General features: G+C 41.4%; 1 protein-coding gene across 2 annotated transcripts in view; it reads left to right on the forward strand.

Annotated features, from left to right (window-relative positions):
- SPIRE1 (spire type actin nucleation factor 1) overlaps positions 1–26,431 on the forward strand; it is a 202,850-nt gene that overhangs the window by 150,813 nt on the left and 25,606 nt on the right. For both annotated transcript variants that reach the window (XR_009866811.1, XM_062201330.1), the window contains exons 7-9: positions 2,909–2,995; positions 5,531–5,660; positions 23,394–23,566. Coding sequence is in view for 1 of the 2 variants with exons in the window: in XM_062201330.1 (XP_062057314.1) it covers positions 2,909–2,995; positions 5,531–5,660; positions 23,394–23,566 (390 nt within the window). In the remaining variant the exon portion in view is untranslated. The remainder of the gene's footprint in view (positions 1–2,908; positions 2,996–5,530; positions 5,661–23,393; positions 23,567–26,431) is intronic.

Raw genomic sequence — 26,431 nt, forward strand, 5'->3', positions numbered from 1 at the left:
TGTAAATAATATTTTTATGAATTTGGTGGTTGTGGGTAGGAAATGAAGGAAAAATGCACAAACAATTCTGCTTTGTGGTAGCTGCTCTTTTCTTTTTCTGTCTGGCTGATTCAGTGGCGTTCACTTGGATGTATACACCCTCTGCCCCTGTTCAGGAGCCAGGAAGATGAAAGGGTCAGTTTACCTAACTCTTCCCTTGGAGTGGGAGGTACTAGTGGTGATCTGTTTCATATGAAGAATGTTTTATAGTTTCAGTCTCTTGGGCTACAGTTTTGTTAGTTACTTATTTTATATAAAAATAAGCAAGTTTTCTAAAAGTTCATGGGAAAGTCATTATGGAGAACATGGATTTTTTTTTTAAATTTTTGCACAAAAATCAAAACAAAAGTATCTGTAAAGAGCAAATGCAGGTGCCGGTGCTGTGGCATAGAAGGTTAAGCATCCACCTGCAGTACGAGCATCCCATATGGGCACCAGTTTGAGTCCTGGCTGCTTTACTTCCAGTCCAGCTCCTTGCTGATGGCCTGGGAAAGCTGATGGCCAGGGAAAGCAGTAGAAGATGGCCCAAGTGCTTGGGTCCCTGCATCCTTGTTAGAGACCCTTGTGAAGCTACTGGCTTCGGATCAGCTCAGCTCCGGCTGTTGCAGCCATTTGGGGAGTAAACCCAGTGGATGGAAGACTTCTCTCTGTTTCTCTCTCTGTCTATAACTCTGCTTTTCAAGTAAATAAATACATCTTTATGTTAAAAAAAAAAAAGTAAATGCAAACCATTTTCACACTTGCACCATTTGTAACTGAAGTACCTGATTTGATCCTGAGGTGTAAGCTACATAGCTAAGCCACAGTACCTGTGTGTCCTGGCGTATCTGTGGCACTGTTTGTGGCAATGGAATGGGGCAGCCAAGTTAGCTATTAGGTAGAACATTAAGTTATAAATATATAATGCATTTCAGTTGAATTTTTTCAAAATCATTAAGTGAAATACTTTATTTCTACTAAGTAACATTCAGTAACCTTTAGAAATACAGATGTACAAAGTTAACATTTTTATTTATTGCTTTATTTATAATTCATGAATTTTAGAAATTCAAATAAACCATATTGAAGAAATTTTGATGTAATCTACTTGCAGTTGTACAAGAAATTAGATAATTTAATAATATTTCTTAGTGTTAATGGTGATTAGCTTTTATCCTTGTATGTTTGTAGGTAACAAGATTTTGTTTATCTGTGTAACTGCAAATTCAGCTGCCTAAATATATTTATTTCAGGGGCAAGGTTGAGTTCAAGGTAGATGTTTTAAAATTTTCAAAGCAGAGCAGGCATTTGGCCGAGTGATTAGGGCACTGGTTATGACACCTATGTTGCACATCACAGAGCCTGAACTTGATTCTAGCTTCCTACTGATGCAGACCCTGGGAGGCACTGGTGATGGCTCAAGCAATTGGATTCCAGCCACCCACATGAGAGACTTGGATTAAGTTCCTGGCTCTAGCCTTCGATCCCCCTGCCCATTTCAGGCATTTAGGGAGTGGATTATCAGATGGGAGCTTTATCTCTGTGTCTGTCATGTTCTCTCAAATTTTTAAAAAAACAAATTTTCAAAGAGGATACTATCAGTTTTTTGTTTGATACAAAAACAAGGTCAAGTTTCTATAATATATTTACTTTTAGGTCTAGTATTTGCATCCATCCAAAAATCATTTCTCAGTTCAGAGAGCTTGTTTCAGGAATTGTTCTGTATTTATATGAGAATATTTTCACTGACCAGTGGCCAAATCGTTGTCACAAAGACACTTTCCCTGGTATAACCCACACTGGCCTGCCACTCCCTCAGGACATGACTGTCCTTTATTGTTGGGACCCAAAATACAGCTTCCAGCTATTGGTGAAATTTAATGTGCTTGTTTGGGGAATGGAACTTATAACCTTGACCTCATTTAATCCATTCTCTCAGTCCTGCTATTGTGATAGAAAAAAAATTAAATGTATATGAAAATTAGCTAGAAAGAGATACATTATTCTGTTTAGGAGTAGACCAGCAAGTAATGAGACAGTCTAATTGAATTGTTGCATACAGTAAGGATTTTTTTTTAATAATGTAAGATGAAACCCTCAGGTAGGTGATTGTACCTCTTTAGGCCTCGTGCTCTCCTGAAAACAAGCACCAGCAGTCATAGACTTGGCTTGGCTCAAGCCACAATACCCCTAACGCCCGCTGTCAGGTCATCCTGCCCTATCCAGGGCTTGGGCGCAGGGCACAGCAAAGAATGGTTTCATGGACGGGTGGGCTCCAGCAGGTTTGTTGCAGGCAGGGAACTGGTCGTGGAGGTTGCAGATCACATTCTGGGTTGTTCAGACAAGACTGGGAAAACAAGTATAACACAGCTGTGCCTTCTTGGTGTCTCATTGTAAGTTTAGATTGTTATCTTTGTGGTTTTCTGAGCCTTTTTAATATTTCTTTTAAAAAAATTTAAACACTTTAAAAGAACATTAGGGTAGATGTCTGAGACTCCTCAGTAACTGCTGTACTTACTAGTTCTGTGAAGGTAGCAGATGGCCTCTCTACTTGGCCTGAGTTTTATTTGCAGAAAATAAATCATGTCACCAGCCCTTCCCATTACTGAGATTTTTTTCACAAAGATAAAAATAAAAGGTGAGAAGTTTTTTAAATTTTAAAATACTTACGTACAAGTATTATATATTAACTTCTCAAAATGATCTAACTTGGACTTTGCTCAATCTGTATGGTGATTTTTACTTGGAATCAGACAGCCATTTTCTCCCCATTTTCTTGACGAAGTGTATCATTACTAGAGCCAGACAACGCTTGTGGTATATTTGAAACAACAGCTATACCCACAAACTTACAATGATAATCCTACAATCTATTTTTTATCTCTTTTAGGTGAATGGTGATATTCCCCCTCGGTTAAAAAAAAGTGCTCATGAAATCATCCTGGACTTCATCAGATCAAGACCTCCTTTAAATCCAGTATGTAGTTGTCATGTTCCTTGTGTTTGGAGACTACATAATGAATTCTCTAGAATGTCAGCCCCAGAACACAGCTTCAGCAAGGTTTATTAGGAAGGGACATCTGTAAGGATGGATGGGCACCTCTCCAGACAGAGCCTGAGAGACTGGGGGGGGGGGGGGGGGGAAGGAGGGAGGTTACAGGTCACATGTTGAGTGGAGAGATTACACCTGACCAGGCCAGGCGGGCAGCTCAGCAAAGATGCAGAGAGCTGAGCGCAGAAAAATATTTAAAATTATTCAATACAAGGCTGTCTCAAGATGTTTAAAACACGTGGCTCATGCTGCAAAATCTAGCCAAAGGCTTCCAGTCGTAATGGCTAAGATATAACACTTGAGAGTTCCTGGTGTGGATTGCTCTTCTGATTTACTTTCTAGTACTACTACTCCTCTGCCATAATCTACTGTATGTTAATGAACTTCCTCTGTTAATAGGATTTTTTTGTAATGACCATGGAGTCAGGCTGTTACAGTTCTCCTTTGAACATGAGCTTTTGTTTCCTTTGTTCTTAAATCCCTTTCCTCTGGCTCACCAGCCAGTGCTCACCAAAGTCTTCCAAAAGGAACTAGATAGGGAAGGCATAATTAGCAATCCCTTTTATAACTCTTTTAGAAAGAAGGGAAGGTGACCACCTGGGAAATGAGTTTAGTAAAGCAGGTCATAGTAGAGCAGAAAGCACATGAAGTCAGATGAGCCTAGAGTTGCACACTGGCTCCAGAGTTCAGCAGCCACATGTCTCTGTGGAAGGCAGCCTCCCTGAACCTTTCTGTCTCCCACTGTAGGATAAAGATATAATCTAAGAACATTATGGCGAGTTATTCAAATGGTAGCTTCACAAACAGTAATAGTAATAAAATGTAGCTTCTACTGTAGTTTCTTGCCTATCTTGCTAGCTTATATGGAACATATTTAGCAGTTTTATTAAAACTGCTTGAAATTAGTGGAGCCCACATGACATAATCGCTGTTAAATTCAATAATCGCAGGGCTCGTATTGTGGTGTAGCAGCTTAAGTCTCCGCCTGTGATGTCGGCATCCCATATGGGCACCAGTTCAAGACTCATCTGCTCCATTTCCAATCCAGCTTCCTGCTAATGTGTCTGGGAAAGCAGCAGAAAATGGCCCAAATCCTTGGGCCCCTGGCTCCTGGCTTCCTGGCTCCTGGCTTCAACTTAGCTGTTGCAACCATCTGAGGATTGAAAAGGCAGATGGAAGTGCACGCTTGCACACATGCGCGCTCTCTCTCTCTCTCCCCTCATCTCTCTCTAACTCTGCCTTTCAAATAAATAAAAATAAATCTTTAAAAAAGTCAGTAATCGGCCAGCGCTGAGGCTCAATAGGCTAATCCTATGCCTGTGGCACTGGCACCCCGGGTTCTAGTACCGGTCGGGGTGCCGGATTCTGTCCCGGCTGCTCCTCTTCCAGGCCAGCTCTCTGCTGTGGCCCGGGAGTGCAGTGGAGGATGGCCCAAGTCCTTGGGCCCTGCACCCGCATGGGAGACCAGGAGAAGCACCTGGCTCCTGGCTTTGGATCAGCGCGGTGCACCGGCCGCAGTGCGCCAGCCGCAGCGGCCATTGGAGGGTGAATCAACGGCAAAGGAAGACCTTTCTCTCTGTCTCTCTCTCTCACTGCCTGTCAAAAAAAAAAGTAAATTAATTTAAAAAAAAAAAAGTCAGTAATCTCCTTATCACTTCAGAATTTTTTTTTTTTTTTTTTTTTGACAGAGTGGATAGAGAGAGAGACAGAGAGAAAGGTCTTCCTTTTTGCCATTGGTTCACCCTCCAATGGCCGCTGCGGCCGGCGCATCACGCTGATCCGAAGCCAGGAGCCAGGTGCTTCTCCTGGTCTCCCATGCGGGTGCAGGGCCCAAGGACTTGGGCCATCCTCCACTGTCTTCCCGGGCCATAACAGAGAGCTGGCCTGGAAGAAGGGCAACCGGGATAGAATCCGGCGCCCCAACTGGGACTGAACCCAGTGTGCCGGCGCCGCAAGGCAGAGGATTAGCCTGTTAAGCCACGACGCCGGCCGAACTTTTTTTTTTTTAAGGGATTTCTTTACTTATTTGAAGGGCAGAGTTAGAGGCAGAGGTAGAGGTAGAGAAAGAGAATTCTGCCATCTGCTGCTTCACTCTCCAAGTGGCTACAATGGCAAGGGCTGGGTCATAATGAAGCCAGGAGCCAGGAGTGTAGGGGCCCAAGCACTTGGGCCATTTTCTGCTACTTTCCCAGGTGCACTAACAGGAAGCTGGATCACAAGTGGAGCAGCTGGAGCTCAAACTGGCGCCCATATGAAATGCTGTCTCTGCAGATTGCGGGTTAACCCACTATGCCACAGCACTAGCCCTTGCTTTTGGAATCTTGATATTGAGTGATTTGAAAACTTTTTTTATCAAGCAATGAACTATAACTCATAGTACTATCTGTGTGAATGAACTTCAGTAAAAATCATTTAAGGACAAAACCTCCAATCTCGTTACTATGCTTTTTTTCCCCCAAGGCCTCAGCCAGAAAACTGAAACCAACCCCACCTCGGCCACGCAGCCTCCATGAAAGAATACTAGAAGAAATTAAGGCAGAAAGAAAACTGCGACCTGTCTCACCAGAAGAGATCAGACGGAGCCGATTAGGTGAGTCCACTGCCTCCTGCACCCCTCGTCTAGAGTCCCCTTGAGAGAAGAGTCTTTAAAGAATCAGCCCTGTGAAAATAGCGGTGCAAAATAAAGATAAGCCAGGGTGTTCTCATTCCTTGTTCATTGCCCTCACGCGTTCTCATGTACACTGCTCACGCCACTTAAGTTTCACAGAACAGGAAACCCTTTCCCAGCTGATGTTAGACGTAATGGAAAGAGCTTGTGTATCTCTAGACAGAGGCCTTAGGAGAGTCTCTTACCCGTATGAGCACCATTTTCTCCATCAGCAGAGGGGGGCAAAAACTCCTCTTTATCCACAGGATAGCCTTTATGTAAAAATTAAATAGGATTGCAATCAAAATAATTTCAAGTTGTAATGAATGAACAAAGATAAGTACTACATTTTAGAAATACAAATGATTGATATATAATTTTACTTTATGTTTCTAGCATCTTAATTACAGATTTAAAGAATTAGAATTATTTAATGAAAGTGTCAATTATTGTCTGATATCACTTAGCCCCAAACTTCCTTTATTTTTAGTATATACTATAAGCACACATTAATTTTTACTTATAGCAAGGCCATTTTATAAGTTGTTTATCAATATTTTTATTTATTCTGCTCTCCTCAAACTTGTAATGTAAAAGATTATCCACAGCATTCCGGGAAACTTCCTTAAGGAACAAGGATTAGAATGGTACTTGAGTGGAAGAGGAACTGGTTTTGTGACACAACTCTGCTGGTGTTCTCCTCTGATCTCCTCTCCTACATCTTTCAAACCCTTCTTGGTCCTTGGTCCTTCAGATATCCTATCCCAGTTTCTCTTCTCGCTTGAAAACTACAATGTCCAGTCCCCACCACCACCACCACCACCGACACACACACTCACTCAGTTTTTGTTTCTGGCTACCTTCTAGCCCCCAGTCTACAGCACAGATCTTTAAAAATTCAGATCCATACATCCAGCTGTCTGCTAGATAGGACCTCTTCATATCCTGTCTCTTCAAAATGATGTTTAAAGTGTGCTGAATGACAAATCCAATCCTTATAAACCATGCAAGAGTTCTTCCCCACAACCACCCCAAAAGAAAAAAACCTGGGTATTTCACAAAGTAAATGTTATGTACATTTTCCTGGAAAGCGTTTCTGTAGCTTTCCTCAATTCCTGAAGGATCCATAGTTTCAAAAGGATGAGAACCACCTTGGAAAAATAAGGACATTGTACTAAATGATAGTTGAAGACCTACTTTTGGGGTGGTTGTTGTAACACAGCAGAGTAAGCTGTCTCTTAGGAGCCAGAAATTCTGGCTTTTCCACTTTGGACTCAGCTTCCTGCTAATCCACCCTGGGAGACAGCAGATGATGGCTTAAGTAGTTGGTCCCCTGCCATCCATGAAGTTCTAGGCTACTGACTTCAGTCTGGCCCATCCCTGGCTGTTGTAGGGATTTGGAGAGTTAATCAGAGGATAGAAGATCAGTCTGTCTGTCTCTCTCTCTCTCTCCTTCCCCTTCTCCCCCCTCCTTGCAAATAAATAAAGATACCTTTAAAAAAAAAAAAAGACTTCTATTTTTAAAAAGTACTGTACCTTGAGAAGCTACAAAGGTAGTAATAGAAAATATCCGAACCTAAATATTGAAATAAAACAAATGTATTACCATGAGACTAGTATGCTTCATGATTTATAGGAGTAGAGTAATTAGGGTTAGGGATTGTAAGCTTCAATGGAAGTACCAAGGGAATACAGAAAGAAAAAGGAAAATGTGCTTGTGGAGTTTGGATTCATATTTAACAATGATTCTTTAGATTTTCTAAGAATTTTGTGAATCTGTATTATCACTGTGCCAGCAACTGAGGATATAGAGAAAATTAGACAGAGTCTCTGCTCACAGAATGCTTCCAGAATAGTGATTCTGAAGTGCCCTGCATGTTTGTGCTGTAAGGGATGTAAATGAGCATTACAACAACAGCCAAGCAGGGTGACTTTAAATGAGTCTGTTTAAGGGGGGATATAAAAGAGAGACTAGGGGCTGGTGCTGTGGCATATTGGATTAAGCTTCCACTTGTGATGTGGGCATCATATATGGGTGCCAGTTCATGTCCCAGCTGCTCCTCTTCCATTCCAGCTCTCTGCTTGTGGCCTGGGGAAACAGTAGAGGATGGCCCAGGTGCTTGGGCTGCTGCACGCACATTGGGGACCCCGAAGTAGCTCCTGGCTCCTGCCTCAGATCAGCCCAGCTCTCAGTCCATTGCAGCCATTTGGGGAGTAAACCAGTGGAAGGAGACCTTTCTCTCTCTCTCTCTCTTTCTCTCTCTCTCTCTCTCTCTCTTTCTCTCTCTCTCTCTCTCTCTCTCTCTCTCTCTGCCTCTTTCTCTCTGCCTCTCAAATAAATAAATCGCAGAGAGACTCCTTTTTAGGAGTCAAGAGGACACTCCCCCATTGTACCTAAGTGTCATAGCAAACATTTTTTTATTGTGGTAAGAACACTTAACATGAAATCTACCTCTTAACAAATTTTAAGTGCATGTTTATACACTGTATAATGACTGTAGGTACAGTGTTGAATAGCCAGTCTCAAGAGCTTGTTCATCTTGTTTGACTGCTACTTAATGCCCATGGATTAGTAACTCCCCATTCCTTCTCCTCTGAACACCTGGTAACCACCATCCCACTCTCTGATTCTATGGATTTGGCTATTTTAGATACCTCATTTAAGTGGAATCATGCAATGTTTGGCTTTCTGTGACTGGCTTATTTCACTCAGTATTATACCCTGAAGGTTCATCCATGTTGTCACATATTGTTACATTTCCCTCTTTTATAAGACTATTGTGTTCCATTATCTGTGCATACCATATTTTCTTTATCCATTCATCTGTTAATGGGCATTTAGGATATTTCCATATATTGGCTTTTATAAACAAGGAAGCTAACATTGTAATTTCAATTTTTTTGCCTTTATACCCACAATTGGGATTGCTTGATTAGTTATTAATTGTGTTTCAAATTTTCTGAAGGATTGCTATACTGTTCAATAGCAGCTGTACCCTTTTACATTCCCACTAACTAAAAGGGTTCCAGTTTCTTTACACATTGTGAACACTTGTCTTGTTTTGAATAGCCATCCTAACAAGTGTGGTTTTGATTTTTATTTCCCTGATGACTAGTTACAGTGAGCATTTGTCATATACCAGTTGGCTATTTGTGTACCTTCTTTGGACAAATAGTCCCATTTGCCTATTTGTTGGCTATTTATATATCATTTTTGGAGAAATAGTTTCCTTTGCCTATTTTTTTTTTGATTAATGAATTAATTTATTTAAATTGAAAGGTGGGGTGGAAAGACAAAGAGAGACAGAGAGAAATCTCCTACCTGCTGGTTCACCTCCCTAATGGCCACAATAGCAGGGGCTGGGCCATGCCAAAACAAGGAGCCAGGAACTCCATTTGGTCTCCCACGTTGGTGGTAAGGGCCCAAGTACTTGAGCCATCATCCACCGCTTTCCCAGGCACCTAAGCAGGGAGCTAGATTAGAAGTGAAGCAGCCAGAACTCGAACCGGTACTCCGATAATGGGATGCCTCCATTGCAGATAACAGCCTAACCGGCTGCTTCACAATGCAAGCCCCCTTTGTACATTTTAAAATAAAGATTATTCATCTTTTTACTGTTGACTTATAGGAGTTAAATACATATTTTCACGTTACTGAGGGTCTCAACTACACTGTTTTTTAAAAATATTTTGCACCAGAATACACTTACTTTTTGAGTTGTTTTCCACAACTTTTTTTTATGTATTTATTTATTTGAAACAGAGTTGCAGAGAAAGGGAAAGACAGAGAGATCTTCCTTCCATCCTCTGGCTCACTCCCCAGATGTCTGTAACAGCTGGATCTGGGCCAGTTCAAAGCTAGGAGCTTCCTCTTGGTCTCCCACATGAGTGCAGAAGTCCAGGTACTTGGCCGTCCTCTGAGCTGGATCAGATGTGGAGCAGCCGGGACTCAAACTCATGCCCATATGGGATGCCAGCACAGGCAGCCGCCTTACCTGCTAAGGCACAGCACCAGCCCCAACTTAAAATGTTTTGATTTAGATTTTTCAGTTTTGCAATGGTACAAAAGCAATAGGCATTCAGTAGAAACCACACTTTGAATTGTGGTATTTTCCTTGGCTAACAATATGCAATAGAATCCTCTCTCAGCATGCTGGGCAGAGGCAGTGAGCCTCAGCTCCCAGCCAGCCCCACAGTCATGAGGTTCCCTCATGAGATTATATAGTGCTGTTAAGCTGTGATAAATGCATTTTAAACTTAGGATATTTTCAATTTGTGATAGATTTGTCAGGATATAGCACCATCATAGATTGAGGAACATTTTTATATGGCTCACAAATATTTTCTCCCATAAAGTAGGTTGCCTTTTTTTTTTTCCAAAATGATTTATGTTTTTATTTATTTGAAAGGCAGAGTTACAGAGAGGAGGAAACAGAGAAAGAGATCTTCCATCACTGTTTCATTCTCCAGATGGCTGCAGCAGTCAGCAATGGGCCAGGCCAAAGCCAGGAGCTTCTTCCAGGTCTCCCACATGGGTGCAAGGGTCAAAGCACTTGGGCCATCTTCCCAGGAGCATTAGTAGGGAGCTGAATGGGAATTGGAGCAACCATGTCTCAAACCAGAGCCCATATGGGAAGCCAGCATCACAGTTGGAGGCTTAATCTGCCACTCCACAGCACGGGCCCCAAGAAGTTTGCCTTTTTAGTTTTTTGCTGTGTAGAAGCTTTCTAATTCGATATAGTCCCCTTTGTTTCTTCGTTTGTTTTTTCTTGAGATTTGTTTGTTTATTTGAAAGGCAGAGTGACAGTCAGAGATCTAGCTTCCATCTGCTGGTTCACTCCCCAAATGCCTGTCACTGCTGGAACTAGGACATGTGAAAGCTAGGATCCAGGAACTCTATCCGGGTCTCCCCTGCTGTCTCTCAGCTATATTAGCATAAAGCTGGATCTGGAACAGAGCGCTGGGACTCAAACCAGTACTCCGGTGTGGCATGTGATGCCCCAAAACAGCCGCTTAACCCACTGCACCATGCCTACTCCTTGTTGTTGTTGCCCCTGTTTTTGATATCAGATTCATGAAGTCTTTGCCACTACCCCCGTCATAAAGATTTCCCCTATGTTTTCTTATAGAAGTTTTACAATTTCAGTTGTTACATTTAAGTCTTCAGTCTATTTTAAGTTAATTTAAGGTACAGGTTCATTTCATTCTTTTGGAAGTGGATAACCAAGTTCCTTGACATCGTTTATTACTGAGGCTATGTAATTTCCCTGTTGTGTGTTCATGGCACCCTTGTGGAAGATAGTTGACTATGAGTTTATTTCTAGGCTCTTCAGCTCTCTCTTCCTGTGATCTATAAGTCTCTATGAGTATCAGTACCGTATTGTTTTGATTACTGTAACTTGGTAGTATATTTTAACTTCAGAAAGTATGATGCCTCCAGCTTTGTTTTTCCTTCTCAAGATTGAGACCTTAATTGGACAGTATGGGATTTTGGTCAGTTTTCCTGCAGATCTTTAGTTCTTATTGTAAAATTTTGCTTTAGGGAGTTAAATTAGGAATTAACTTGAAGAAAAATTTTCCTAATATTTTTATAGCCTTTTCTCTCTATGTAATTGAAAGTAGAAACTTACTGCAGAAACGGGGAAAGTGTCTGAATGTTTAAATAAGAAAATGTTACACATAATTTCAATAGTGAGAGGCAATACCCACTGCAAATCTACTTGTGTGTTACCTAGTAAGAAGGAAAATCTATGTATATACAATATTCTGATCTTTCCATTTAACATTGTATATGACATAAACAGCTTCCTGTGCCATTAATGTGATTCAAAATCTGATTCCTAAGAACATGATATCCTAAATGTAGTCAAATTGTGGGTTTTTTTTTTTTTTAAGATTTATTTATTTACTTGTAAGTCAAAGTTACACAAAGAGAGGAGAGGCAGAGAGAGAGAGAGGTCTTCCATCCGATGGGTCACACCCCAATTGGCTGCAATGTCCGGAGCTGCACCAATCCGAGCCAGGAGCCAGGAGCTTCTTCCGGATCTCTCATGCGAGTGCAGGGGCCCAAGGACTTGGGCCATCTTCTATTGCTTTCCCAGGCCATAGCAGAGAGCTGGATAGGAAGTGGAGCAGCCGGGTCTTGAACCGGCGCCCATATGGGATGCCGGTGCTTCAGGCCAGGGCGTTAACCTGCTGCGCCACAGCACCGGCCCCTAAATTGTGTTTTATTTACCTATTTCCCTACTGCTTTATGAGTTATTTCTGTTTTTTTCCCCAGTAAGTCTGAAACTATCTCTCTTGCACATCGATCTTTGTTCATGTCTCTGGCTATTTTCTTTTTCCTAAACATTTTTTTTTAAGAAAAGGAGAGATTTATTTATTTATTTCAAAGGCAGAGTGATAGTTTGATCTTCCATATACTGATTCACTCCCCAAATGGTCACAACAGCTGAGTCTAAGTCAGACTTAAAGCCAAGAGCCTAGAACTCCCATCTGAGTCTCACATGTGGGTAGCAGAGACCCAAGTGCTTGGGCCATGTTCTGCTTCTTTCCCAGGCACATTAACAGGGAGCTGGGTCAGAAGGCTGGAGTAGCCAGGACTTGAACTGGCACTCATATGGGATGCTGATGTCATAAGCAGTGGCTTAGCCCCTTGTGCCACACACTGGCTCTTATTAAACATCTTAATTGCTATGATCTTCAGTTGTTGTCCTCTTTGTGTAATATAAAGATTGGGAGAGATATGAACCTCATCTTCCAAGAAATAATAGTATGTCTTTCTAACACAGTAGTAATACATTCATGTGCCAGAGAAGAGCAGCAGAAGATATTAGAGATCATTAAGAGTGTTTAAAGTACCAGTGTTGTGGCTTAGAGGGTTAAGCCACTATCTGTGATGCCAATATTCCATATGGGCTCTGGTTCAAGTACTTGCTGCCCCATTTCCAATCCAGCTCCCTTCTAATGCACCCAAGACATCAGCAAAAGATGGTCCAAGTCCTTGGGCCCCTGCACCCACATGGGAGACCCAAATGAAACTCCAGGCTCCTGACTTTGGCCTGGCCCAGCCTTGGCCATTGCAGCTATCTGGGGAGTAAACCAGCAGATGGAAGATATCCCTCCCCTTCTCTCTCTAACTCTTTCAAATTAAATAAGTAAATATTTTAAAAACAAAAAGAGTGCTTGAATAATATAAAGTATTTTATTTGCTATGTATAATTAGGAAAATCTAGACTAGATGGTAGTATTAGAGCTCAGAAATGCAGTTTCTTGAATGGTGAGTCATTCTCATCACATAATCCCTTACCACTTTCTTATGTGTAACTAAAATGCAGGAAATATCTATTTTAAAAGTTACATCTTGGGCCATTGGGGAGTTGCGACCATTTGGGGAGTGAACCAGCAGATGGAAGATCTCTGTCTCTGTCTCTTTGTCTCTCTCTGTCACTTTGCCTTTCCGGTGAATAAAATAAACTTAGAAAAGTTACATCTGGGGACTGGCATTGTGGTGCAACGGGTTAAGCCACTGCTTGCAACATTGGCATCCCAAAGTCCACATTGTGCCACTTGTGATTCAGCTCCTTGCTAATGTGCCTGGGAAAGCAGTGGATGATGTCCCAAGTACTTTGGCCCCTGCCATGCTTGTGGGAGACATGGGTGAAGCTCCAGGCTCCTAGGTTCAGCCTTACCCAGCCCTGCCATTGCATCCATTTGGGGAGTAAACCAATGAGGGAAAATCTCTCTCTCTCCACCTCTCTAACTCTACCTTTTAAATAATAAATAAATAAATCTTTTTTAAAAAGAAAAGTTACATCTGGAGTGGGCATTTAGCAATGAGATTAAGCCGCCAATTGGGACACCTACATTCAGTATTAGAGTGCCTGGTTCAAGACCAAGCTCTACCCTCCATTCCAGCTTCCTGCTAATATACACCCTTGAAGGAGATGCTCTGAGTAGTTGGGTCCCTGCCATCCATGCCGGAGACCAGGATGAAGTTCCTTACTCCTGGCTTCAAGGTGCTGCAGGCATTTGGGGAATGAACCAGAAGATGGGAGATCCCTCTCTTTCAAATAAATAGATAAATATTTAAATAAAAATTTTAAGAAGTAAAAATAAAAGTTGTATACTAACTTATACATTAGGATAAAAATACTTTATTACTTCCTGATCATCAAAAAGTATGATCATTAAATAGTTTCATTTGCCTTATCTGAGTTAACAACTATCTCCTTTTGTTATACTTTTAAGATTTTATTTATTTTAAAGAGTAACAGGCATAAGGAGAGACAGAAAGTGAGAGAGATCGTCCATCCGCAAGTTCATTTCCCAAATGACTACAGTGCCCAAGGCTGGGTCAGGCTGAAACTAGGAGCCAGGAGCTTCATCCAGGTCTCCCATGTGGGTGATAGGGGCCCAAGTACTTGTGCCATCTTCTTCTGTTTTCCCAGGCCACTAGTAGGGAGCTGGATCAGAAGTGGAGCAGCCAGGCCACAAACCATTGCCCACGTAAGAATCCAGTGTTGCAGGAGGCAGCTTAACCTGCTGCGCCCCAACACTGACCCCTGTTGTCCTGCACTTTTAAAAACACCTGCATGATTCTGATAACATGCTATGTCAGCAATGTAATTCAGTGTTTTTCCTTCACATCTTTTATTTTCTTAATACTGTGTTGTGATTTTGGACTATAAATATAAATTGTTCCTTTAAAAACTTGCTATAATAAATATTGGGAGATACATACCATTCCACTAGTGTGTTGGAACTCTAGAGGCTGCCTCCCTGTTAAACTTCATCTGGGAAACCTTCTGCCTGATAGGCTTGAACTTGCAAACCTACGGCCTGCCTATGATTGTGTCTTCCTCTGTCCACAGAAGCATTTGTCCTTACTATAAGGCATAATCCCCACGAGGGACTCAGGTTTCCAGAAATCCAAAGTCAGGAAGGCAAGGTTGTCTTTAGGTGACAACAGTTTCCTGACCAGGGGTCCCAACACTAGGACTTCATGGATGGAGTGATGAAAAAGTTACAAGGAGAAATAATTAACATCTCAAATTAGTCTGCTCCCTTGAAGGATTTAGAAGAATGTAAGGAAGAATATAACAAAAGACACTCAGAGTGGGTCAGGTGTTTGGTGAAGTGGCTTAAGTTACTGCTTGGAACACCTGCATTCCATAACAAAGTGCCTGGTTTGAGTGCAGGCTACTCTGCTTCTCATCTAGCTTCCTGCTAATGGGTATCCTGGGAGGCAGCAAATGATGGCTCAAGTACTTGAGTTCTTGCCACTCGCATGGGAGACCTGGAAGGAGTTCTGGGCTCATGGTTCAGCGTGGTCTAGCCCTTGCTGTTGCATGCATTTTGGGCATGAACCAGTAGATGGAAGATTTCTGTCATGCTCTCTCTCACCCTCTCTCTTCCCCTCTTTCTGTCCCTCCACCTTTCACATAAAATCAAAATAAATAAATGTTTTGAAGATATTCAGAGACATTGCTTTGTCTTGAGCAATTTTAAAGAATCTTGGAAATCCTCGTAGATTCAGTTTTTGAAATGGAGAAAGAAATGTACACTTTATGGGTAGGAGGGGGAGAATAGCTAGTCTGAAGTGCTGTGTTTCAGTCTTTAGTGTGGCTATTAAACAATGTGGACTGAACACAGATCACTGAAAAGATGTTTATGTTTCTCTTTCTCTCGCCCCTCTCTCCCTCTCTCTCTGTCTCGACATTTTATTTATTTATTTGAAAGTTCTATTTATTTATTTTAAAAAGTATAATTTCATTTGAAAGGCAGAGAGACAGAGATCTTCCATCCACTGATTGACTCCCCAAATATCTAAAACAGCCAGGGCTGGGCCAGGAGATAGGAACTCTAGCCAGGTCTCCCATGTGGGTAACAGGGACTCAAGTACTTGATCCTTCATCTTCTGCCTTCCAGGGATGTACATTAGCAGGAACTTAGATCAGAAGCCAAGCCAAGACTTGAGCTAAATAAACCCTCTATTACCAGGAACTCCCAAGCAGTGACTTAACTACTACACCAGATACCCACCCTCATTAAAAATATAAGATTATTTTGGTGTAAAATATTTTGAATTCCACGCATAATTTTTTCAAAGTACACATTTTCCATGAACTTTTTGAAGACTCTGTGTGCTAGATATCAAAAATTTTTTGTACCAAATTTTTGTCTTCAATTTTCCATGAACTTTTTGAAGTACTCTCATATAATTTCCATACCATAGAATTTACTTTTCTAAAGTATGTATTTTATTCTTGTATTGAATAAAATTTTAAAGACAAATTACTTCAATAGGAAAAAATTTCTTTTCTCTTAAGTAATAAATTTCTTACTGTGTGCCCAGTGTTATTCTGAGCACCTTTTTGGTATGAAGTCATTTAATCTTTATAGCAGACTCACAGAAAAAGGTGCCATCGTTCCCATGTTGTGGATGACGTAATGTCAGCACAGAGCACTTAAGTAACTTGCGGAGCAGCAGCACACTGCTGGTAAGTGACGAAGCTGAGACTCCAGCCTGGGCAGCCTGAGCGCTCCCTGGACTCCTAGGTTACGCTGCTTTCAACAGAGGGTTTGTGGACACTCTGTGATGCTGCTAGTTCCTCGGGCTTTTTATCAAATGCTTCACCTTTATTCAGAGCACTATGTTTTCATTTTGACATCAATTATTAAAGGATACATTTATTCAGAAATTTTAAGTATTTTGTATGTTCTTCAAAGTCATGTTTTAAAACATGGCTTTTTTTTCTTTTAAGTATATTTTGTATTTAAGCCAAAAAAATTTCCACGATTCTTTGAAATATTTGTATCTTTATTACGCTTTTAACATGTTTAAAAAGTTACTTTTTCTTTTTTTGTTACTCCATTCCAAGTTTTAGTGATAAAATTGAAACTAAGACCCTTTTATGATTTTCCTGTATTTCAGATTTTTTACTTACCAGCTTCTGCCTTAAAGTCTGAAATGTGCCACTGAGGGTTGTCTCAATCCTCTCCCCTTGTTTGTCCTCCTTGTTTACTCCTAACAGCTGAATTATTTTCTTTGTATTGTTTGTTTTCTTTTTTTCAGCAATGCGGCCACTTAGCATGTCTTACAGTTTTGACTTGTCAGGTAAAAAAAAAAAAAAACACTTTCACACCTGACGTGGGTTTTGTGGTTTCTGTGAACTGCATTTCATTCATTTGTTTATGTCAAGAAAGAAAATTGAAAGGCTTCTTTTAAATGTGGTCAGTGAAATAAAACATTCTGCTTATTTGAAAATAGCATTCTTTAGACGATTAAAACTCCAGCGAATCTGCTGCCTTCCAAGGATTGTTAGAGGACCAATACACCATACTCACTGTACTCCAGTTGTGGGACACAGCTGCTATCCTCAGGTAGCTGTCATACCCATTCCCCTAGACTTTTCTGAAGCAATGATGCTAAATTCTAAAATAGACCTTTGCCTTAAGAGAAAAGAAGAAACTTCAACTTCCTGTTACAGTTCAAACCAGTTCTGTTACATAGAAAGGGATTAATAGTGAAATCAGTAACTAGTAGTGTCTGAATGTGATCTGTAAAATAAAACCTTATTTTAAATTGAAATTTAAATATGTTTGAGTGAATTTTAAAAGTCAAGTTAATTCTGCCAGCGCTGCGGCTCAATAGGCTAATCCTCCGCCTTGCGGCGCCGGCACACCGGGTTCTAGTCCCGGTCAGGGCGCTGGATTCTGTCCCAGTTGCCCCTCTTCCAGGCCAGCTCTCTGCTATGGCCTGGGAGTGCAGTGGAGGATGGCCCAAGTGCTTGGGCCCTGCACCCCATGGGAGACCAGGAGAAGCACCTGGCTCCTGCCTTCGGATCAGCGTGGTGTGCCGGCCGCAGCACACCAGCCGCAGCGGCCATTGGAGGGTGAACCAACAGCAAAGGAAGACCTTTCTCTCTGTCTCTCTCTCTCACTGTCCAGTCTGCCTGTCAAAAAAAAAAAGTCAAGTTAATTCTAATGAATTATTTCAAAACTTGGAATTTTTAATTTTGGAAGCTGCTGTTTTGAAGATTAGTACTAATATTTCTACCGGAATTTTCTTTTAAATAACATGGAATGCCTCTTAAGGTATAAACAATTGTTGGCATACTTTACATACAAATTTAAATATAAAGAGCAAGAGTTCTAGTATCATTTCCTGTATATAACAAAGAACTGTGTATTCTTCAACTATAAAACTAGCTCCCAACGGTTTTTAAATCTTATGCTTATTTTTGTAGGTCTCAGGCACAACTTTAATGTTTTACAATATTCATTCACTATTTTTGACTGACCACTGAAGAGCTTTTTCTATTTTCTTTATCCATTTAGCAATTTTTATTTTATCAGTATTTTGCAGAGTGACTGAAAATTTCGGTCTAGAAAATATAAAACTCAGAAATGATTTGGAACATACATGCTACTACTATTAATCTCCAGAGGTTAGCAATATGTATTATAGATACTCCATCTCTTCTGAATGTCTACTAAAGCACTTTCCATCAGTTGAACTGTAAGGAAGTGGTTGGCTACCTAAACACATTGATTACCAGCTACCATAAATGGGGCTTGTGCTGATCTAGTCAGTATTCATGCTCACACACATAAATAAGTATGTTCTGTGTTCTTACAGCTATTTGGTAGGCTTTGAGTGAGAAGAAGGCTCTGATACTTAAACTCCTTGATGTAAAAGGGTAGCAAAGAATTTTCATTTGGTTTTGCTGCTGATCATTTGCTGCAATTTATTTTGTGCCTTAGTGTATTTTGTGATTTTTCAAGTGTTTCACTTTTGATTTCTTGTGCTATTTTCATGGTTGTATTTTAACTATTAATTTAGATATCCCAAATTATAAATGGAAAAGATTCCTTGCTTTAACTTAAATGAAAAGATTGGAATTCATTTGCTGAGTTGGAAAATGAACAAACTAAAGAGTAGACATTTTAAACATGCATTCTTGATGAAGACTATGAAATTAAGTATAGGGCCGGTGCTGCGGCTCAATAGGCTAATCCTCCGCCTTGCGGCGCCGGCACACCGGGTTCTAGTCCCGGTCAGGGCGCCGGATTCTGTCCCGGTTGCCCCTCTTCCAGGCCAGCTCTCTGCTATGGCCCAGGAGTGCAGTGGAGGATGGCCCAAGTGCTTGGGCCCTGCACCCCATGGGAGACCAGGAGAAGCACCTGGCTCCTGCCTTCGGATCAGCGTGGTGGCCACTGGGGGGTGAACCAACGGCAAAAGGAAGACCTTTGTCTCTGTCTCTCTCTCTCTCTCACTGTCCACTCCGCCTGTCAAAAAAATTTTTAAAAAGAAATTAAGTATAGACCATGGCATTCCAAGGTATAGCCTGCTGCTCAAATATATCTTAGAGATATTAATACTTAGTTACTTAGTGAAAATCTTAGCAATCCATTCAGCATCACTTAAGGTAAGTATAATTTGTTTTTCCTATGCAAATATTAAATATACAATCTGTATTCCAGTCACATGTGCTCCAACTACATAAAGCAGCAGACACACATAAAGCTATGACATAAAATCTTTACAATAATGGATATGCATTTTAGATTCTGAACCTAAGGTATATGTGGTTTTAAAACCATACCTAGGGCCAGCGCCGCGGCTCACTAGGCTAATCCTCCACCTTGCGGCGCCGGCACACAGGGTTCTAGTCCTGGTCAGGGCACCGATCCTGTCCCGGTTGCCCCTCTTCCAGGCCAGCTCTCTGCTGTGGCCAGGGAGTGCAGTGGAGGATGGCCCAAGTGCTTGGGCCCTGCACCTCATGGGAGACCAGGATAAGCACCTGGCTCCTGCCTTCGGATCAGCGCAGTGTGCCGACCGCAGCGCGCCTACCACGGCGGCCATTGGAGGGTGAACCAACGGCAAAGGAAGAACTTTCTCTCTGTCTCTCTCTCACTGTCCACTCTGCCTGTAAAAAAAAAAAAAAAAAAAAAAAAGATTTAAAAAAAAAAAAGAAGAAAACCATACCTAGGCCAGCACCGTGGCTCAATAGGCTAATCCTCCGCCTAGCGGCGCTGGCACACCAGGTTCTAGTCCCAGTCGGGGCGCCGGATTCTGTCCCGGTTGCCCCTCTTCCAGGCCAACTCTCTGCTATGGCCTGGGAGTGCAGTGGAGGATGGCCCAAATCCTTGGGTCCTGCACCCCATGGGAGACCAGGAGAAGCATCTGGCTCCTGGCTTCGGATCAGCGTGGTGCGCCGGCTGCACCGCGCCAGCCACGGCGGCCATTGGAGGGTGAACCAACAGCAAAGGAAGACCTTTCTCTCTGTCTCTCTCTCTCACTGTCTACTCTGCCTGTCAAAAACAAAACAAAACAAAACAAAAAACAAAAAAGCATACCTATGTATTTTACATCTGAAATACTTTGCTTACCTATAAATTTTTTTTTCAAGAAATTCTGTCTTATATAAGAAAAATACAAAGTCTAATTCAAGTGTGTAGTTTTCCTCATTTGATACATTGAAGGAATAATGAGGGTTTATTCATTTGAACAAATAGAAGTAAACTCCTTAAAAGTATATTCAACAGACTCTTTAATAAACATGTAGTATGAGATAAAATCACACACAGAATTCAGTTTTATGTGCATGGTCCATCCTGAAACTGTATGCAACCTACTCTTTATTAATTCCATTTTTCAGTAGTTTCAGTCAGGGAGCTAAAATGACGGTTATCAGTCTTATAGTTCAATATTTGGATAGAGAGGTCTGGACAGTTTTTCAAACGTCTGTGTTGAGAATGACATAAGTCAATCAACCATCGTCATTGAACAGTGTTCCCTAAACTTTAGTTCACATGCCATCTTTATGATTTTTGCCAAAATTGATACTGGTACTATTTAAAATTTTTTAATCTACTTTAAATTACTTAAAATTTCTTGAGCAGCAATAACCATTAAATGATGAACCTAGGATAATTTTTTGTCTGCAATGTATTAAAATAAATATATAACCATTAAAACTGAGTGATTCTCTGTGCTCTGCCAGTGGTACATCACCACTTGTAGGAAACTGGTGTATTGGACAGGTGAGACAAGCCTTGGGAAGCTGACTGTAACATTATTGCTCTGCCTCTAGTTTGGGAGCGTGCTGTTGCCACATGAAGGGTGGGAGCTTCAAAGATATTTCTTCCTCCCTTAGAAGGTAGACAGCTTAGAAAGGTAATGTGTGTTTTCCAATTATTTATGCTCTCTTAGAAGGTTAGCTACTACAACAATGAGAACAACTCTATAGGTAATATATAGTAACAGTATATTATGAAATAACATTTTAAAATATACATTCTTTAAGACCTTTTTTTTTTTAATGCTTTCTATCTTATTTCTTGAATAGAAATCAGTTAACCCAGTTGTTTCCTCTGTTACTTTCTGGAAGTTTTAAAGTACTTTCTAGGATACTTTAATTTCGAACTTGTATATTTTTTTCAACTTTTATTTAATAAATATAAATTTCCAAAGTAAAACTTTTGGATTATAGCAGCTTTTCCCCCCATAACCTCCCTCCCACCCGCAACCATCCCATCTCCCACTCCCTCTCCCATCCCATTCTTCATCAAGATTCATTTTCAGTTATCTTTATATACAGAAGATCAACTTAGTATATACTAAGTAAAGATTTCAACAGACTACACCCACACAGACACACAAAGTATAGAGTACTGTTTGAGTACTAGTTTTACTGTTAATTTGCATAGGGCAACACATTAAGGACAGAGATTATATTTTAATTGTTTTTCCCTACAAATTTTTGAAAGTACCCTCATAATACCTGGGAAGATAATAATGTGGTAAATGGATGTACTGTAAAGTTCCCTATTAAAAACGTTATCTCGGGGCAGGCGCCATGGCTCACTAGGTTAATCCTCCGCCTGCGGTGCTGGCATCCCATTTGAGCGCCGGGTTCTAGTCTCAGTTGCTCCTCTTCCAGTCCAACTCTCTGCTGTGGCCCGGGAGGGCAGTGGGGGATGGCCCAAGTGCTTGGGCGCCTGCACCCACATGGGAGACCAGGAAGAAGTACTTGACTCCTGGCTTCGGATCGGCGCAGTGCCGGCCGTAGTGGCAATTTGGGGAGTGAACCAACAGAAGGAAGACCTCTCTCTCTCTCTCTCTCTCTCTCTGTCTAACTCTGTCAAATAAAAATTAATTAATAAAAAACTTTTTCAGGTGGTAAATGGTTAATGGACAGCTCTGTCTGCCTTCCCTTTTCTTTTCTTTTCCTTCCATCCTTCATTTCTAGCTTATCCAAATCCTTTCTTCAAGTTCATGAGGGCATGTTTTCTGATCTTCTTGGTCTCTAAAACGAAGCAGAAATTGTAAATATCAAATAAGATATCTGTCAGTTGTAATATGAAAACTGTGCTAGATCACACTTACATATTGACGGTTTCCTGGAACTCCATCTGTTATACTTCATGCACGTAAATATCATTTCCTGAAGGGAGAAGGGGAATCTAACCACAAATAGAATCTTCTTGGATTTTTTTTAAGTAACTTCAGTTACAATGCTTTCTAATACTCCTAAAGCAGCAAAAATCAAGTCTTTTTCACTTTAGTACTTAGCATGCCCTTCACCCCAATTCCAGGCACTTCACAGGCTAATCCTTGTATAAAGAGCAACAGTGCACTGTGCTGATCTAGAAATTAAATTATACAGTGACTGCTCTTTTTTCACTCTATTGTTGATGTTGGTGGTTAAATTTAGTACATGTTTTAACTCATTGTTTAAAACATTGAAGAAAATTGGTTCTACTTGAATTGGAAGATTCAAGGTTATAGTACTAAAAATTGATCTGTGCTGTTGAGTTCATGAATCCCCTGGCCCAATACTGATTGTTGCTGAATCATTCTGAGCCTTAGTTTACTTACTCACAAATGGAGATAAAACTCAGTGTTAGCAATTGATAAAATTGATTGTGTGCTGCTGCCTACACTAGGCACGATGCTTTGTGTGTAATTACTAGCCTGTTTCGTCCTCACAACAAGCCTGCATCTGTAATTATCTCCACCTTACAGATGAGGAAACAAGGATTGGTCACTTAGAGTCAGACAGCCAGCAGTAGAGCTAGTCCCCAAACAATTGGCATCGTACTACACTGTATAGCACCTCATTTTCTCTCATTTGTGGTATTGCCTTCCCATCAAAATGTGAGCCCTCAATAATTAGGATCAGATTTATCAGAGGGAATGTATCCCAGATTCTTTATATTCACATTAACTATATTCATGTGAATATAGACTATTAGCTGTTTAGCTCTTTAACCTAAACATTTTCAGATCCTGCAGACATAAACCTGGGAAGGCTTTGTGTCCTCTGTGCCTCTCATCCGCCTGTCACTACCTCCTGAGCTGCTGTAAAGTAAAGCCAGCCTCTCTGGGCCTCAGTTTCCTCACCTGGAAAATTAAGAAGTTGGAGTCAGCTATCTTCTAATCTACAAATGTGAATATATAATTATTCATTTTAAAGTTTCCTATAATTGAATCTTACAGTTAATGTTTAACAAAAAGTTTCAAGTGCCCAGGTGAGGCGTTACTGTATCAAGCTTCTGTGTTGTGTTTGTGGGACATGAAATTGCCTTGTCCCCTGATGCGTGTTTCCAACACTGATTCCCTTTCTTGGTTCTAGAAAAGCTGAGATTTTGTTTTTCTTTTACTAGATGTAACTACCCCAGAGTCTCCAAAGAAGGTTGTGGAATCATCTATAGTGAACGGAGGTTTGACATCACAAACAAAAGAAAATGGGTTAAATGCCACACAGCATGTGCCTGTGCAACGCAAGAAGCTCCTCAAAGCCCCAACCCTGGCCGAACTGGACAGCTCCGACTCCGAGGTGAGCTCCAGCGAGGAGGCCACGGTGCTGGCACAGCATGTTGCTTAGTGTCTTCCTACGTTTCAGTCAATAAAGTTGGGATTAAAATTGATTTACTGAGTAGGAAATCCAGCAGAGTTACTGTTGTTAGTAAAGACCATTGTGATGACTAGTTTGTAGAATAAATATTGAAATTTCAATATAGTCTTAAATTAAAAGTGGAGTTAAAATAAATCAACTGTTTCAAAGTTACAGTTCCTTAAGATCTTGCTCTTTGTTTTGGGAAGGAAAAAAAAAAAAAAAAAAAAAAAACATGTTTCTTGTCAAGAAACATAAATTCTTCCTTTAAAATGTATGCACAGCCATACTTAGGAGGTTCTTTCTGTAATAGTAATACCAACAGAAAAACCTCCAGAGAGAAAACTGTGAGAGTGTTTCCCCCTGTTCTGTCGCCCATCAACTGCCCTTTGGAGGAAAAAAGATCTCAGAGCCTTCCTGCTTCCCAACCCACCTAAAGGCTGCCGTTCTCTGTCTCTCTCGTGCCATCTGCAGCGTCAGGCTGCTACATGTTCCTCAGCGCATGTACAGTGAAACTGGCCTCCTCTCTCTTCACCACACACACACACACACACCCAAACAGCACCAGCTTCTCGTCTTCCATTCACTGCCCTCGTTGCTGGCTCCATCCTTTCCATAGTCATCAAGGTTGGAATCTGAGAAATTATTCTTTACTTCGCCACTTGTCAGCCTCCATTCCCCATGCAGGCAATACCAATAACTGTTTTACCGCTATAAGTTTTTCAAACAATAACAATAAATCCCCTTATTACTGACTGATTCAGTCCATGTCTTTCTCACTGTGTCTGATCAGCAGTCTGATTTTTCTTCTTTCTTCCTGCGCAAATTCCGTCTTTCACTCCACCAGAGCCCTTGTCACTCCTGCTTACGACATTTAGGAGGCTTGCCATCCCTTAAGGGACGGAGTTCCTGTTCCTTAAGAGCCAGGCCTTGCTTCACACCACCCTGCCTCCCTTTTACCCTCAGCCACACGAGGCCATTGGTTCTTCCTGCACAGGTCACAGCTCCTCAGCTCCAGCTTAGCCGTGCTGCGGAGCTGCCCCGACTCAGATGTCCTCTTTCTCCTTCCTCAGTCAGCACATGACTCACCTTCCCAGATGCCAGCCCATCCAAACTCCTTCTCTGTGATTCCCAGACAACTCTCATCCCTGTGTAATGTCAGAGCACTTAACACTTCTTCATGTAGTTACCCGCTCATTTCTATGGCTCCCACCAGAGTACAAGTGTCCTGAGAGGAGGGGCCATGCCAGACTGACATGATATTCCTAGATCCTAACACCCTATAGAAGACATTCAAATATTTGAATAAATTCATACTAATAAGACAAACAGTTGAAATTTAAGAAGCACGTGTCGTCTAGACAGAAATCTGCATTATACAGTACAGTAGCTACTCACCACATGTGCCCATTTAAGTATAAATATGTTTAAATAAATGAAGAACTCAGTTTCTCAGTCACAGTTCTCAAGTGCTCATAACCACCTATGGCTAATGCCTACCATACAGGACAGTACAGGCGACAGTCCCCTCACAGCATTCTGTTGGCCAGCACTGATCTGCAGCTCTCTAGGGAGAGCCCCTTCACCTCTGCTCCATCCTGGTCCTCCTCCACCATCTCCTGAGTCATGACTGCACTACATTTTGATATATGTGCAGCCTATGCAATCTTCTCTGTGAGTCTTTATGTGAAGATAGAAGCTAACACCCAAAGCCCAGATCATGAAGTGATTTGCTGGACATGTTACTACTCTTAACCAGAGGGAGGCCAGTTTCATCCAGCCACCTGTCATCAGAACAGGGAGCAAGCAATAAGATGCTGAAAAGAGAAGCATTAGAACTGAATTTCTTCTACCGCTGACCTTTGTCACCAGCTGTTTTTTTTTTTGTTTTTTTTTTTTTTTTTAATTTGACCGAGTTATAGACAGTGAGAGAGAGAAAGGTCTTCCTTCCATTGGTTCACCCCCCAAATGGCTGCTAAGGCCAGCACTGCGCCGATCCAAAGCCAGGAGCCAGGCTTCTTCCTGGTCTCCCCTGCAGGTGCAGGGGCCCAAGCACTTGGGCCATCCTCCACTGCCCTCCCGGGCCACAGCAGAGAGCCAGACTGGAAGAAGAGCAACTGGGACTAGAACCCGGTGCCCATATGGGATGCCGGCGTGGCAGGTGGAGGATTAACCAAGTAAGCCACAGCGCCAGCCCCTGTCACCAGCTGTTCAAGTCTGAGTGAATCAGAGCTCCTTAGTGGTAGTAGAAATCTCGAAGATTTAGAGAATCTTTATTTAAAGAATAAAGAATGATTTTTGTACAAGGGCCTAGAAATAAGCAAATTCTTTCCTTCATTTTTAACTTAAAAAAATGATGTTTTTATTGTGGTTCAGCAGGTTAAGTCATAGTCTGGAGTGCCTGCATCCCATGTTAGAGTGCCTAGATCCCAGTCCTGCTTCAGTTTCTGATCCAGCATTTTTGCTAATGCACATCCTGGGAGGCAGCAGGTGATGGCTCAAGTGTCTGAGTCCCTGCCACTCACATAGGAGTCTGGGATGGACTTGCAGGATCCTGGCTTTGGCCTGGCCCAGGCCTGGCTGTTTTGGGCATTTGGAGACAGAACAATCAGATGAAATATCTCTCTCCTCTCTAAGTGCCTCCCTGTCTCTTTCATTTTCTGTCTCACTTTCTCTCACTCTCACTCTTGTTCTGCCTTTTAAACTAAAAAAATAAATAAACTCCGAAACAATGAATGTAGTGATAGTTTTAAGTAATAAGCAAGAACAATCAAAGGTAGTAATTGTGAGAATAGTTTGTATTCCTTT

Source organism: Lepus europaeus, chromosome 9 (genome assembly GCF_033115175.1).
Source record: "Lepus europaeus isolate LE1 chromosome 9, mLepTim1.pri, whole genome shotgun sequence".
In the NCBI taxonomy this organism is placed as follows: Eukaryota; Metazoa; Chordata; class Mammalia; order Lagomorpha; family Leporidae; genus Lepus; species Lepus europaeus.